The sequence below is a fragment of the Solea senegalensis genome, linkage group LG16, assembly GCF_019176455.1.
Source record: "Solea senegalensis isolate Sse05_10M linkage group LG16, IFAPA_SoseM_1, whole genome shotgun sequence".
Taxonomy (NCBI): Eukaryota; Metazoa; Chordata; class Actinopteri; order Pleuronectiformes; family Soleidae; genus Solea; species Solea senegalensis.
The window spans coordinates 1,662,120-1,674,556 of NC_058036.1; the positions used below are offsets into that span (position 1 = coordinate 1,662,120).

At 38.8% G+C, this 12,437-nt stretch overlaps 2 protein-coding genes across 4 annotated transcripts; one reads left to right on the top strand and one right to left on the bottom strand.

Moving 5' to 3' along the window:
* The first annotated feature begins 1,087 nt into the window (after positions 1 to 1,087).
* vps29 (VPS29 retromer complex component) lies at positions 1,088 to 6,122 on the top strand. Of its 3 annotated transcripts, none has more exons than XM_044046955.1 (5): positions 1,097 to 1,167; positions 2,709 to 2,720; positions 4,618 to 4,809; positions 4,949 to 5,184; positions 5,662 to 6,122. In XM_044046955.1, the coding sequence occupies exons 1-5, from the start codon at positions 1,165 to 1,167 to the stop codon at positions 5,777 to 5,779; spliced, it is 561 nt and encodes a 186-aa protein (XP_043902890.1). In that variant the 5' UTR covers positions 1,097 to 1,164; the 3' UTR covers positions 5,780 to 6,122. The 3 variants fall into 3 exon arrangements, with proteins under 3 accessions (XP_043902891.1, XP_043902890.1, XP_043902889.1); XM_044046954.1 differs by lacking the exon at positions 1,097 to 1,167 and adding an exon at positions 1,189 to 1,393; XM_044046956.1 differs by lacking the exon at positions 2,709 to 2,720 and having other exon boundaries at positions 1,088 to 1,167.
* A 681-nt stretch (positions 6,123 to 6,803) lies between these two features.
* Positions 6,804 to 11,760, bottom strand: LOC122782562. The gene is made up of 6 exons (XM_044046953.1): positions 11,700 to 11,760; positions 10,273 to 10,519; positions 10,148 to 10,176; positions 8,639 to 8,775; positions 8,199 to 8,325; positions 6,804 to 7,822 (listed from the first exon to the last, which is right to left on the bottom strand). Exons 2-6 carry the CDS (start codon positions 10,341 to 10,343, stop codon positions 7,563 to 7,565), a joined length of 624 nt encoding a protein of 207 aa, XP_043902888.1. The 5' UTR covers positions 10,344 to 10,519; positions 11,700 to 11,760; the 3' UTR covers positions 6,804 to 7,562.
* Positions 11,761 to 12,437: the final 677 nt, after the last annotated feature.

Genomic DNA, 12,437 nt, shown 5'->3' on the forward strand with positions numbered 1-12,437 from the left:
CTTGGACACATCTGTTTTTTCTGCTTGGTGAACGGGACTTAAACGCCACCTAGCAGTCAGGTGGAAGTTCATTTTGCGCATGTGGTGTCCATGCGCACTCAACGCACTCTTTGTACGCGGTGGCTTTGATCCTACTAAAGGAGAGAAGGTTTTGTGTCCACGTTGGAGCTGCTGAGTCCTCTCCAGTGCCTCTCACTTGCGGAGTGCCTCAAGGTTCTATTCTTGGGCCTTTTCTCTTCTCCCTGTACTTACTTTATTTGTTTACATAGGTAACATAGCCTTTGTGTGCTCCTATATTTTTAAATTGTCCTATTTTTTAGCCTGTATATACTTAAAGTTATAGCATATTCATATTTATATCCTTCAACATTGTACATTGGTAATATATTGCTAAAAGCACTTCTGGATGGATGCAAACTGCATTTAGTTGGTCTGTACTTGTGGCATGTCCAATGACAATAAAGTTGAATTCTATTCTATTCTATTTTGTTGAATTAATGCATGAGTGAGAACATATTGAGAAACATGAGAATGTGTATATGGTCATCTACTGTAACAAAAAAAACAAAAGCTCTGCCCCAATTTCACTATACGATGCCTGCGTGTAGTGGCAAAAAAGGAATCTTTTCACGTCACGGCATCAAGACGGAATGTGATGACGACAGTCAGCTTCATATGCCACTAAAACATATTCTGTCAAATTAGGAAAAGAAAGGATCATTATTGTCATTATACAACAAGATTGCGAGGTCAGATGTTTCAATGATTCTTTGTTATGTGGAGCAAAGAAACGAGAAGTGTGTTGGATGTCAATGAAATGTTTGCAATGTTCCAATGCAAAAATGTTGTCTTTTAACTTAGTTTGAAACGACTTTATTGTTTTACTGTTTACTTGAGTATTTGTCCTCCTATCCGTGTACAGAAATCTGTGTATAAAGTGTTTTAGAAATAAAGTTGGACTGGATTGGATTGTTCATCCGTTTACGGTAAATCCCCAGTTTGACACGCTTTTACTTTGAAAAGTCGGACGGAAGTTATCGCCACGAGCTTGACGCGCGCTACTCTCCTCTGCTCTCGTTGGCTGACGTCGTGACGTCATACGTGCGTAGGCGCTTCCTCAACCCGACTGACTCCTCACAGGAAGGAACAGCAACATAGAAGACGATGGTGAGTATGAAATGGCGAAAAAAGGGACCACGAATTCACTCATTCACAGCCCGAGTCTCGACCACCTTGTCCACGGGATGTCTTCGAAGACTTTGTGGACGTGAACTGAGCGACGTGTTTTTGTTTTCTTGTCTAAACTCAGTGAAACTCCATTGCGAGATGGACCAGCGGTCACATGACAGATGATCACTTTAGTCCCGAAAAAGATCATTTGAACAAACTGCGGGTGACTTTTCTCCAAATCTTCCCTTACCTTTGTGTTTGTCCAACAGCCGTCGTTGTTATGTGGTTTATTTACAGCACATTTTATTTATTCCTCCCCCCCCATGTTAGCTCTCCGGGCTAGCATGCTAGCAGCTACTCCTGTAAACATTGAAGATGAGTTATTAGTCAATGTTTGACTTTACATCATCATGCTTTTAATGTAGACAACCGTGAAGTTACACCAGGTTAATTCACTGCAGTTATTAGTTCATTCATTCACCCTTTCCCACCCTAACATGAACAGGGATGTAACTAATACCATAAAATGTTGGGAAAAAGTCGTTCACTGTCAGACTTGGAAATGATGATGTTCTCAAATGTCTTGTTTTGTACACAAACCAAAAATGTTAATGATTTCTTTGTTATATGGAGCAAAGAAACCAGAAAATATTCCCTTTTAAGAAGCTGAAAAATCAACGTATACTTTAAAAAACATAAAATATTCACATTAACCGATTATCAAAGTACAATTTAGTAATTGATCTATAATCAATTAGTCACAGCAGCCAGAGCTGCAACTAATGATTATTTTCATAATTATTATTTTCACGATTAATCAAGTAATTGATTGGTCCATAAAATGTAAGAAATGTCAAAATAATTGATCAGTTTTAATGATTTCTGTGTTATATAGAGCAAAGAAATTAAGAAAATATTTACATTTAAGCTCAAATACCAAATAATTGTGAATATTTTCTGGTTTCTTTGTATAAGAAATAAATCATGAACACCGATTTTTTTTTTTGGGTTTGTGGACAATAACTGATCCCTTACATTTTATGTGGTATTAAATGCCTTAAAAGGACACACTTCTTATTATTTTTAAGGCAATTATTGAACTATAGTTTTGATCGATATTTATTTGTAAATAACGTGTCGAGGTTGATAATCTTTTGATTATTACTCCGCTGAATTTCTTCACTGTGTCTTCTCACAATCAGTCATTTTTTTGCTTTATCATTATCACTAACCACCCGCCATTAACGAAATAATTCAACCATATTGTTGTTTGATTTTCCGATTTGTTTTTTTGAATGATTAATATCTGTCTACTTAATCCATTCATCTTTTTTTAAATTTTCTAATTTCAGTTTTTTTCCCCCCTCTTGTCCCAACTCTGTTTCTTGTCTTGTGGTTTTTTTTGTGTGTGTGTGTGTTTTTTTTTTCTCCTCCTCAATCTTTGATCATGCATCGTGTCCTTCTCTCCACGCACATCCCGCCTTCTCCTCCCTATCTCACCCACTCCCCCTCCTCCTTGCGTGTCTCCAATCAACCAGGCTGGTCACCGGGTAAGTGTCCCTCGCTCTGTGTCGGGTTCCTGTGTTTTCTGCTCGCTCCTCTGCCTCTGCCTGGCTCGCACTAACACGGGAGCTGGGATTTTCCTATTTAAACAGAATCGCAAGGCGGCCTCCTGCAATTTTCCTGCCCTGGATGTGCGAACCATGATTACAAAACGTGAAACTCTTGAACAAGTCCCCAAAACAAACTAGGAATGCACACAGTCAGGATAGGTCCCTCGCGTCCCCACCAAGTCTGGGAGTGCAGCAGTTCCCTGACCTCACTGTCTCCCTCATTCAACAGACTTTTATTCGATCAATCGTATTTTTTTATGTCAGTATGACAAACATGCTCTGTCGAGTTTGCTCATTTACATATCGCCAAAATTCAAAATGTCCGACTTCCTGTTGAGTTGAGGCCATGGTTACGGTCAATATAGCATTTTCGCCAGACCTGACCTCTGTGCAGTTTCAAGAGCGTTTATGCACGTTAACTCCCTCAAGAATGTCAGCAAAGCCACGGATATGATAATAATCTGAAGGATTAACAACAGGCTCCTCGCACTAATTTGTGCCAGGAGCCATTTTGGCCCCTGCCATTCGTGGCTCGTGCCCCGAGTTATCAACAAAATATGAAATTAGATTTGTGTCAATATTTTCAAGCAACACTATTTTATCTGTTTGAAAATTCACTTTGTTTTTAATGACCGTAATTTTGTTGGCTTCGACTCTTTTGCGCTCCATCACGTCCGTTGTCAGATGTCGATCGGGGGAAACTTGGACTGAAATATTCCCATAATCTCACCAAAGTAGTAAATGACTTCTAAGGCTAATATGTCTTGTATCTCTCTGAAGGCCATATCAGTTATGTTATGTATTATTATTATTATTATTATTACTACTACTACTATGAGCCCGTGCGTGTTTGTAAGTCGGTGTTCTCTTGTGTGTCGTTTATTTGACATTGAGTGTCTGAAATCCAACTGTGAACATTCAGTCCACATTTGTTGTTTTTGGAATAAGAAAAATCAAGAATAAGCAGCGTTCGGAAGAACCCAGTTAGAATTCAGACCATCAATAATAGCTTTTTACTCACAAGTGTTGCTTTTTAAAACAAACAAACAAATGTTTGATTTATGAATTAAACTTGTTTATCTACGGTATAGGAGTGTCACCATTCTCCAAATGCTCAATTTGATTTGATATTTGATTCTCTGTTGTTTTTAAAGCTTAAAATTAATTGAATAATTTGTTAACATAATAATATGAATGTAACAATAACATGGAAGGAAACAGCTTTGTAGTAAGTTGTGACCTGCTTGGCGGTCTGTAGCTTGGTTCCAGATAAAATGTTTAAATCCATGTTTTTTCACTGCTGAATAAGGTCACATGTCTGATTCTACAAACATGTCCACAGCACTAGTTATCGCTTGAGTGCGAGTTTGAATTTTGAAGACGTTTTTGGTCAGAGTGAGGACAGAAGCGTTGTACTGTGTTAACGCAGTTGTTGTTCATAGTCACATCTACGTCCTGTTACACGCTCATAACACAGTTTACACACTGTGGTATGGTTACTATTAGTTGGCAGCAGCTTCAGGTTAGCGGGAGGAGCTAATGTGTAGCTGTGCTACAATAGCTACAAATCGAGATTGTGACACTCCTACTACTGTACTAAGTGATCTTATGGTTTGTGTGTAGTATCGTAAAGTTTGGACACTGTTTGGTTAACAAAGACGACGACAATGATGATGATGACAAGTTAATAATAACCACCAGCAGAAACGACCAGCGGTGTCCCACAGGGCTCTATCCTAGGCACACTGCTCCTTTCAGTTGTTCTTAAATGACAAAAACGCAGTCACCTAGCCGGTAACTAACTAACCCGTATGCGTCTGTGTGATGCCGTTAGTTGGTCCTGGTGTTAGGTGACCTGCACATCCCCCACCGCTGCAACACGCTGCCGGCCAAGTTCAAGAAGCTGCTGGTGCCGGGGAAGATCCAGCACATTCTCTGCACAGGAAACCTCTGCACCAAGGAGAGCTATGACTACCTGAAAACCCTCGCTGGAGACGTCCACATAGTACGAGGAGACTTCGATGAGGTGTGTGTGACCAAACAGAGGCAGAATAAGAACCAAAATTACGCACGACAGCTTTAAAAAAACCAAAAAAAAACATAAAGCACCGTTAAATAAAAACATGTAATGTGCTGTTGTTTTTTTAAAACACCGTCCCCCTCAGAACCTGAACTACCCAGAACAGAAGGTGGTAACAGTGGGCCAGTTTAAGATCGGCCTCATCCACGGTCACCAGGTGATCCCGTGGGGCGACATGGCGAGTCTGGCGCTGCTGCAGAGGCAGCTGGACGTCGACATCCTCATCTCCGGACACACGCACAAATTCGAGGCGTTCGAGAACGAGAACAAGTTTTACATCAACCCCGGCTCGGCCACGGGAGCCTACAGCGCGCTGGAAAGGTAGGAGAGGGGTGGTAGCCATGGCAACCGGGCCGGGCTGCAGTCACACTGCAGACCTCCAACTGTCGACACTTAACCTTATTTATTTATTTATTTATTTATTGAATAAACAGCCTGGCTGTTGTTAACTTTATATTTTTCAAGGTTTAATGAAGATGTAGTTGTAGAATTGACTTTATTTTGTAAAGTTTGTAAAGTGAGGAGAAGAAAACAAAGTGTACCATAAGTGTGCTATAAATTATTTGATTATGTTACAATTACTGATGAAAAAACAGGACATTTTCAAACCTATTTGTTTACTTAAATAACCTGTCACAGTCCACCTGCAGTACCTGTATGGCCCAGCAGAGGGCCACAGCCCCCACTTATTAGTGTGGACTAATGAAAGTCATATGAATATCTGAAGTTATATATATAAAAAATGTAAAAAGAAATCTGATATCTCACATTTTCTACTCGTGTGTTCTCTGCTCACAGCAACATCATCCCCTCGTTCGTTTTGATGGACATCCAGGCGTCCACGGTGGTGACGTACGTTTATCAGCTGATCGGTGACGACGTAAAGGTCGAGAGAATCGAGTACAAGAAATCTTAGAGGAGGAAGAGTTGGGTTAAAGTGGCTCAGTTTCTCATTTCATTCCTTTCCACTCTGGGCTGGTGGAGGAGGAGCGCGCCTTCCCCCCACCAACACACACACACCCACATAACTCAACTCTAAACGACCCGTGTATCATATTGTTAATATATCATCAGCATTTGCTCGAGTCAAAGTCGTCATGTGGAAAGTGTAGAGGACGCAGTAATGTCACGCGTGTTTATCACAAGAAATATTTGGTGCCATTTTCTGTCAATTGTTTTTTTTCTCCTTTTTTTTCCCTGTCACAACATTTTAGCTTCATGTAGTCATTTTTTCTCCCTACAATAAAAATCTAATTTCACTGTCTGTCGTTTTTGTCCAAAACAAGAACAACACTATTATTGTTATTATTAGGAGCAGTAGTTGTACCCCCTTGAACTTTTCCACATTGTGTCACTAATTTACTTAGTAAATTCCCACCTGAGCTGTGGATGTTGGCGGCTCCTCCCGAGTTGCCATGGTTACCTCGTGGTTGCTCTCCTTGCACGGTCTGTCGGTTTAGGTGGACGGCCATGTCTTGGTAGGTTTGAATAGTTCTCTCTGTTCTGTGCTGATTTAAACTTCTCATCGTCCTTGCGCCAACACACCTGAATCAAATAAATGGGTCGGTATCAGGCTTCTGCAGGGATTGCTGATGAGCGGAGATTTTGAATCAGGTGCAGTGGGTCCCCAGGCCAAGGATTGAGAACCCCTGCTCGAACAAACCTGAGACCTTCACAGAACAGGTGTGATTATTCTGAGATTAATTACGCACAGGTGGAGTCCATTCACTAATTTGAGGCATTTTCGGTTGCACTGGATTTTACTTAGGTTTACTTACCAGAATTATAGCTTTAATCTCTTTAGATTAAAGCTAATTTAGATTGAAAAACGTTTGAGGAATATCGGGGAGATACTAACGTCATAACAAAACAGGAGAAAAAATATATAAATATGTGTATATAAAGATGTTAAATTGTGGTCAATGCACTGTTTTGTGAAGATTATTTTTATTTGGCAATTTTGGTTTTTAAAAGCATTTCAATTATTGGAAGAATGACAGTTTTGATAAAAAATGCCACTAATGACATTTTCACAGGTATTTTATTGTATATGTGATGTACATATTCCAAAATTAACAATAATTAAAAATATATAATAGAAGGTACGTGCAAGTTATTCAGTTCAGTGGGTAAATTTATATACAAAATATATATACACTGTACATATATATGAATAAAATATACATAAATAAAAGTGGCTTTGCTAAGGTTTGGAAACACTTGTTCTCAGTCAGTGGACATGAAATTTCCTGGAAATGTCAAGTTTGAGAGGTTCCATTTTGCTGACACGAGAGGGCGCCAGAGAGTGACAGTGCACTGAAAGCACACGCATTAACTGTGCAAAGCTGCTCCTCTCCACACACACAACTGATTTCTACAAGGAATTATATTTACAATACACACTCAAAACAAAAAACAGTTATCTATACTAATGAGATTTTGAAATTAAAACATTTCTAGCAAATGTAAAAAAATTAGATACTGAAAATTTGAGGAGTCGTTTAACATTAAAAATCCAATGAGACAGATTCACTTCCATATTCAGTACAAACCCAAACATATACAGTATAGCTGTTTATCAAGAATAAGATTTTCTTACGTGTCCAAAAATCTAAAATCACACAAAAACGGCAAATTAACTTAACTTCATAGAACAATCCAGAAATCTGACACAAATGTCAGAATTTTGTGAAAAAAGGTCAGAAATCTGACTTTTTTCTCATAATTCTGACATTTTTCCCCCCAGAAATGTTCACATGTGGCCCTAATCCTCTTCCATGAGTTTCCCACCTGACTGGGTTGTTTGGGAGTTTTGGGAGGAAGGATTTCTCAGGACGCTTTGCACGATGTATGTTCTCATTGTGCTTCATCTTGGAAGAAATGTCTGCTTGTGTCTTTGGCGTCTGTTTTCGGCTCTCTGTGAGGTCAGGTGAGGTCACGGACGTCACAGCCAGGTCGTCTATGAGCAGAGAAATCATGAAAACCTTTGTTTTAATTAATGTGAGGAGATAAAATTGGTTCTCTGAGAACATCACAACCAACCACTAAACCTTTTTTTTAGCTTAGCATTCTCTAAATCCAATATTTTACCACAGAATTATTTTTTTATTGTTATTTTTATTGCTATCATGTTTTATTGCATTACTGTATTTCTATTACATTACTTTTGAACACAAAGATGCTTTATAAAAATGGTTGATTGAAAAGCACTTTTCCCAAAATTTGGAAGGTGTGGTGATGTATGCATGGGAGAAGTGATTAGTCTTTAAAATTGATGAATGATTTATACTGGACATATAAAGGGATTATGTGTGTGCGTGTGTGTGTAATCTCACCTGTTCGTATACACCGGTGCAGCACGTTCATGTAGTGCTGTGTGATGAGGCCGCGCACGTGTGCAGAGCTGCTGGAGGACGAGACGCTGAACAGAAACTTTCTCTGAGCAGGTGTCAATGCAGAGTGCTGAGGAGAGGGTCAGAGGTCAGAGGTCAGGGGTCAGGGCCGGCCCAAGCCTTTATGGGCCCTCAACTTGCAATTTGGTTTGAGGCAAAATCAAAAAAGAAAAATATCACAACAGTGGCCTAGTATTAATTTGCAGTCATCACAGCATGGCTGTGTGAAACTGTGTTTCAGGGCAGACACTGTTGCTGAATTTTACCTGACATGAAACCTAATTCTTACACACTGTTTTTAAATCCTTTTTTGGTTTGGTGGTCAGCATTTGATTTCTCTGCGGGGGAAACACTTTAAAATGGAGGATGCTGTGATAAGTTACCTTGAGAAAGGGACCGGTGCTCACTGTTTTAGGTATTTGTACGGTTACGTGTTGGATTTGTGGTACAGTTCTTGCCGCTTGTCGTCCGTTTCCGTTGAAATCAGCGGCGACATCTTTTAATCCTGTTATCTGGTTATCTGAAAGGAGAGAGTTACTCAGGAAGTGTAACCCACAATCACGATCAGCTTTATTGACCAAGTTGAAATTTTTTTTATTACACTTATTATGTTATGGTCACACCGCGTCATTTTCTACATTTTGTGATGCAATGGAAGCACTGGCTGCAAGTCGCTGTATTTTGAACAGAAGTAAGAGCATTTCAGGAAAGATACTGTTGTCTGACCCTGTGTGTCAATTTCATTTTAATGACTTGCAGTTTTTAAAAGCACAAAGAGGTCTGCTCAAATCTCCCATTGACCCATGTTAATTTTTTAAGATTTTTAGGTTTTTTTAAATGAAGATGAGTGATATTAAAAACTGTCCTTTCTCTGTCAATTCACACCTGTTTTTCACAAAGCTCCTGAAAGCCTCACACCACAAACCAAAAATGTAATCTGTATCAACCGATCTTCAAATATGACAACTTTAAGAAAACGTTGCTTGCACTGTTATTGACTGTTAGAAACAGTTTGAATGACTACCAGTTTGGTCAGGGCCAAAAAAAGAAAAGATTCAAATGTCAGGCAAACACAGTGGACACGTGTGGCTTCTCTTCCTGTAACTGATCAGACGTGACCCAGGTCAGGTTCATGTTTCTCCTGTTTGCCACTGATATCCAGTGTCACCGGCACAAAAACCTGCAGCTCTCAGGTAAGGCAAAGACAGTGTTTGTTTCAGTTACAGAGAGATAAAACAGGTGCTGACATATAAAACAACCAGAGAGGGAAACAGTGAATCAGTGAAACTGAGCGCTGTGGATTTCACTCCGTCTGTTTTCATTCACTTTCTTCACGTCGTGCTTTGACAAACCTTTTTACTCGGTGACCCACTCATTCAGCATGACGTATTATTGCCACTCAAAGGAAAAAATTGTGCATAACATAACATTTAATTTCTAAAACAATTAATGTTATTATGAAGAAATAAACCTAAAACAAAATATATATTTCATAATTGTATCACAATTTACTTTTACGTTGAGCTATGTTCAGTAAAATTCATTTGGTGACTAAAAAACACTATTTTGACACTAGTTTTCTTGATTTAGGTTCTGATACACTAGTTTTTCTGTGTATTGGAAATCTGATTAGTCATTTAAACAAAATGGATTTAATCTCATTTTATCACATCTCATTTAATCCCACCTCATTTTGTTTTATTGCATTTTTTCAATCTCATTGCATCTCAACTTCATCATCTTATTTTTCCCTATTAATTTTATATCATCTTCATTTACTGCATCTCATTTTATTCAATCTCATATTTAATCTTATCTCATTCCCATTTTACTGCATTTTTACATCTTATCCCATTGTATTAATCTTTCTCTTTCTAAGAATTTTCTCTCACCTGTGTTTTGCTCCTTCATCCCAGAGTTCCTGCAACACAAAGAACGGCATCATCTCAATGGCACTGTGGTTAAAAATACACAACTCATGTTAAATATTTACACCAGATTTAAATGATGAATTTACCTCTGCAGAGTGTCGTCTCCATGGAGCCTGTGGATCATCTGACCTCCTGCAAATGTCACCCGTTTTTTCATGATAGACGGATGTAGAGGACCCGAGAATCCACAAACAGCAGCAGCATCAGTGTGGAGGCACGTGCGCGAGTGCAGATAATTACAGCAGCTGTAGGAGTTCACTTAATGACCTTCATGTCCAGTGGGAGTGTCCTCTGTCGTGACAGACACTTGTCATGTCCCCTGTAGCTTGTTTACTGAAACATAACAGAGAAGATGATGCACAGGACTGCATTTATTTGGCATTTTCACCATTCAAAGCGCCTTCACAGTTTCACGATTCACCTATTCACACAGTGCAACAACTGTACAGCAGTGGTGGTTGCTGGTCTTTGCTGAGGTTCATTTCAGCTGTTTATACATAAATTCTGCAAACAACTAAAACAAGGGAATGCAGTAATTATGTAACACTGAAAAGTGTTTTAATTATGGCGTATATGTACAAATGAAAATGGTCTATCTGGTGTCATAGAGCAAATACTTAGTCCTGTGACTTGTGCCACTTTTCCACTACATGGTCCCGGCACGACTCGACTCGCCTTGGAACAGCACTTGCTTTTTGCCAATGGTGATAGTACCTGGTACTTTTTTGCTCTGACGAGGTTCCAAGTGGGCTGAGCCAAATACTAAAATGTGACTTGTCAGACTGCCGGCCACTGATTGGTCAGAGTCATGAGTGTGAGGTCCAACACAAGAATTAAAGCCAACAATGTGAAAATTATAAGAACTAATATTGCGGGTTGACTACGCCACAATTACCATTATAGATGTCTGCAACGTCTTTCTAGTCAAAATTACAGTTGTAGATATCTCTGTAACTAATTATTTTTAATTATGTTCACATCAAGTTTCAAGATATGTTGATATTGCAGTAGATGATTATATAAGTTTTATTAAATGAAAATAAAGCAAATACTTGATAAATGCTTCATTTACTGCTATAGACGTCAATTCGGCCACTGCGTTGAAAATGGCTGGCAGCCAAAGTTAATATTGCGGTTAAGTGTGCACTGTGCACGAGCCGGCGCGCAAAATTAGCCAACTAATTTAGCCAACTCATCTCATACTTGCAATACTTACCATTGTAATAGAATACAACACAATCACTCTTCCACTTTTAATACAATATATTTTAAGACTGATTCTACTTTAAATTTAGTTGGTTAGTCTATTTTTATTTTTAGTTTAGTTTGAGTTTAGCACAAATCCGTCGTGCTTCGTCATGCTACAGAAACAATTTAAGCTAGCAGTCGCGTCAGTCACAGCAGCCCAGTAATATTCCCTATTTTTGAACACAACCCGCTACAGAGTTGAAAAAACATCCGTATAACGTTTTTTCTAAGCACCGTTTAAGATTAAATGCTAAAATAAACTCACCCAAGACTTGCTGAACAGAAACATGGCGTCAAGCAAAGTCTGACGGTTGAATTGATAAGAGAGACAGGTGGGCGTGGCTTACTAGAGTGTAACTTCAAGCTGAGTCAAGCTGTTATTTTTTCTTAAAAAAAACTTTATTAAAATGTCCATATTAAACATACGTTCTCCATAGGAACAGGTTCGTATCAAAGAGACTTCACAACAACAATTTCAATCAATAAACAGCTCGTCTTGTTTGCATTTAACAACTAAATGTAAGAAAAATATTTATTAAGTTTGTTTTTAAACCAGCCTATTGGACTGTAGAGCAAGAAGCTGTAGAGCAAAAATGGAAGAAATGCAGCATGATTGTAGCCAAAGTCAATGTGAACTTGGGAATTGGGAATTTTACATTTACAAACATATATATGACTTGGTGTTATATAAGACAATGTCATGTCCAATCATGTCATCAAGTAGCATAACATATGGCACAGCTTTATATATATACAGATAATTCCTTGCTTGGATCCAAAAACAACAACGGCAGCACAGCTATTACAAAATGTTTTCCAGAGGTCAGAGGTCATAACTTTTAACTACTCCACTTCTTCATCAGGAGAAAATTGAATTCATTAATTTCCTCCCTTCAGATTGTACTCGTCCACATCACAAGCCGCCAGCGCTTTGTGAAACAATAGTGGGAAATGATTATGGTGTCGTGCAGGAGCTGGTGAGCCGAGGCGTTTCACGTTTATT

Coding starts and splice junctions, on each gene's coding strand:
- vps29 (XM_044046954.1), top strand. CDS start 1,343: ATGACAGATGATCACTTTAGTCCCGAAAAAGATCATTTGAACAAACTG. Junction 4,810..4,948: donor TACGAGGAGACTTCGATGAG/GTGTGTGTGACC, acceptor CGTCCCCCTCAG/AACCTGAACTACCCAGAACA. Junction 5,185..5,661: donor GCCTACAGCGCGCTGGAAAG/GTAGGAGAGGGG, acceptor CTCTGCTCACAG/CAACATCATCCCCTCGTTCG.
- LOC122782562 (XM_044046953.1), bottom strand. CDS start 10,343: ATGAAAAAACGGGTGACATTTGCAGGAGGTCAGATGATCCACAGGCTC. Junction 8,326..8,638: donor GCACCGGTCCCTTTCTCAAG/GTAACTTATCAC, acceptor CCCTCTCCTCAG/CACTCTGCATTGACACCTGC. Junction 7,823..8,198: donor GCACCGGTGTATACGAACAG/GTGAGATTACAC, acceptor CTCTGCTCATAG/ACGACCTGGCTGTGACGTCC.